Source organism: Pygoscelis adeliae, unplaced genomic scaffold (genome assembly GCF_000699105.1).
Source record: "Pygoscelis adeliae isolate BGI_AS28 unplaced genomic scaffold, ASM69910v1 Scaffold173, whole genome shotgun sequence".
Lineage (NCBI taxonomy): Eukaryota > Metazoa > Chordata > Aves > Sphenisciformes > Spheniscidae > Pygoscelis > Pygoscelis adeliae.
The window spans coordinates 137810-140100 of NW_008824409.1; the positions used below are offsets into that span (position 1 = coordinate 137810).

Sequence of the window (2291 nt, forward strand, 5' to 3'; positions counted from 1 at the left end):
GCCGACGACCCCCGTCGGCCCCGTGGTGCCAGAGCTCTGCTCTCCGAGAGCACGGGCGGAGCCCCCTCTGCGTGCGAGCAGATCGCGGCGCTTTCACCCGCGCGACAGCGTATTTCTGTTTGCGCCTACGCCTCGCTTTGTGTGTTGGCTCACTTTGTGCAGCTCGCTGGCACAATGGGGGGCGCAGCTGGTGGTTCCAGGCTCCTGCGCGTTTGCTTTGTTCTCGCTTTTCTTTTGACTAAAAGAATCCTCTCTAAGGTAACGTAGTAATCTTGCTGGAGCGGCCCGACCTCTGCATGGGGCTGTGTAATAACTGGTAACACGGGTAGAAATCGGAGCTCGTTTATCCCTCTCTTCTTCTCCAGACAATAGTTATGAACGACTGCATCATCCGCGGTGACCTGGCAAACGTACGGGTTGGACGACACTGCGTGGTGAAAAGCCGCAGTGTCATCAGACCGCCCTTCAAGAAGTTTAGTAAAGGGTAAGAGGTCTCCTTCCTTTAGGGGAAGTGAAGGTAAAGTCTATATGCTTAAGAAAATATACCAGCTTGGCTGAGATCTGTATTCAGAGGGCTGTGTGCCTCTTGCAGCAATCTGGAGAAATATGTCCCTCTGACCTGCCGTTTCCTCAAATTTTCAGCTTTGCCTTGAGGGTTAGCGTTCCCTTCAGACCACCGCGTGGAGAGGCTGGGATATATTAAAATAGCTAAGTGAAGAACATGTTTCACTTGTTCTTTGTTCATTCACAACCTCTTCCTGGTGCTCATTTGGGTCGTCCTTTAGAAAGCGATGAGAAAAGACCAGTGACCGTTCAATCTTCCGTAGTATCAGATCTACCTCTGGTAATCCAGCGGGGGACGGGAGACCTCGCAGCGTGATTTTGGGTCTAACGGTGTGGCGGATCAGTCTGTATATCGTACACCTGAACAAATATCTCTCCTGTCACAGGGTGGCTTTTTTCCCTCTCCACATTGGTGACCATGTCTTCATAGAAGAGGACTGTGTTGTCAACGCAGCCCAGATCGGCTCCTATGTCCACATAGGCAAGAACTGTGTCATTGTGAGTGCCGTCTCTCTGTCTTTCCTTTAAACTCTTGAGCACTGCGGAGGCTTTGTAACAACAGTGGGAAGGTTTCCGCACCAGCTGGCTGGAGCAAGCATACTTACTCTGTGCTGTCCCTCTCTCCTCCTTCCCCACAGAAAGCGGTGCTTTCAGTTTCGCTCTTCTGAGGATAGCGGGTTCCGCTGACCGCTGTTTGGAGAATCTGTCCCAACAATATTGTGGCTAACGGGACTCTCCAGGAAGGACAGCCCTTCCACGGAGTACAAGTGGAATTGCGTTTCTACGCAAATAACGCAAAACGGCCAAGGTTGCTGTCTGCTGAGTTAGAGAAGGCCTTGCTCTGTTACTGCATGACTCGGGTTCTCGGTTCCAGTTTGCGCATTGACATGTGTGAATGTGCAGCTGCCCGTACGTGTGTTAGCCGAGAGCAAACAAAATTTTTCCCTCAAAAAAGGAAAAAGTGAATTCTGTTGGGAAGAGCAGTCAGGGTGGAGATTTATTCCCGTGATCCCTTACACAGAATATGTTTTGAGCAGTTAAATTTGTTGAAGTTTAGGTAACGTATCAGGAATAAGCAAAAGCATATAGTATTTTAAGTACAAACTTTACCTAATCTCTGTTTTAGGGTCGTAGATGCGTTTTGAAAGACTGCTGCAAAATCTTAGACAACACAGTACTACCTCCTGAAACAGTAGTCCCACCTTTCACAGTCTTCTCGGGCTGCCCAGGTATGCTCCCTCTAACTTTACTTGCACAGAAGTGTGGATAACGTGGATATTCTTATTTTAAAATGAGATTGCTATGACAAAGTTGCCTATTAGCATTTAGTGCCTAGAAATAAAGGTATAGGGCACTCGGTGAACTCAAAAATAACACTTTTAACTTGCGAAACTCGCTGCTTTAGTGTATGTTAGGTAGGTAGTATACGTTCACTCAGAGCAGTATTGCTAGGATGCCAGCTGTGGCCATCCTGTACAGCAAGCAACACAGCTTTTCAGGTGTCTGGAACCCAGCAGGCACTAGGCTCTGGCAGAGGGAGCACTCCTCCTTCCGTGGTTTCTGGTTTTGCAGGTGTTTCAGTGGTTCAAACTGCAGGAAGTCCACTTGCTCATTTATTCATATGTTAATAGGGAGGGAGGTACATTAAACTGAGGGTATATGAGTGTTTAGCTCCTGCCCGTTGACCTGGCTGTGCCTCAGGTCTCATTGTACAGGTTGCACACGCC

At 48.6% G+C, this 2291-nt stretch overlaps 1 protein-coding gene across 1 annotated transcript in view; it reads left to right on the forward strand.

Moving 5' to 3' along the window:
• Positions 1-2291, forward strand: part of DCTN5 (dynactin 5 (p25)) — a 9117-nt gene that overhangs the window by 5019 nt on the left and 1807 nt on the right. Inside the window, exons 3-5 of the mRNA XM_009320499.1 lie at positions 364-484; positions 951-1062; positions 1691-1793. Of these exons, the coding sequence (XP_009318774.1) occupies positions 375-484; positions 951-1062; positions 1691-1793 (325 nt within the window). The 5' untranslated portion in view covers positions 364-374. The remainder of the gene's footprint in view (positions 1-363; positions 485-950; positions 1063-1690; positions 1794-2291) is intronic.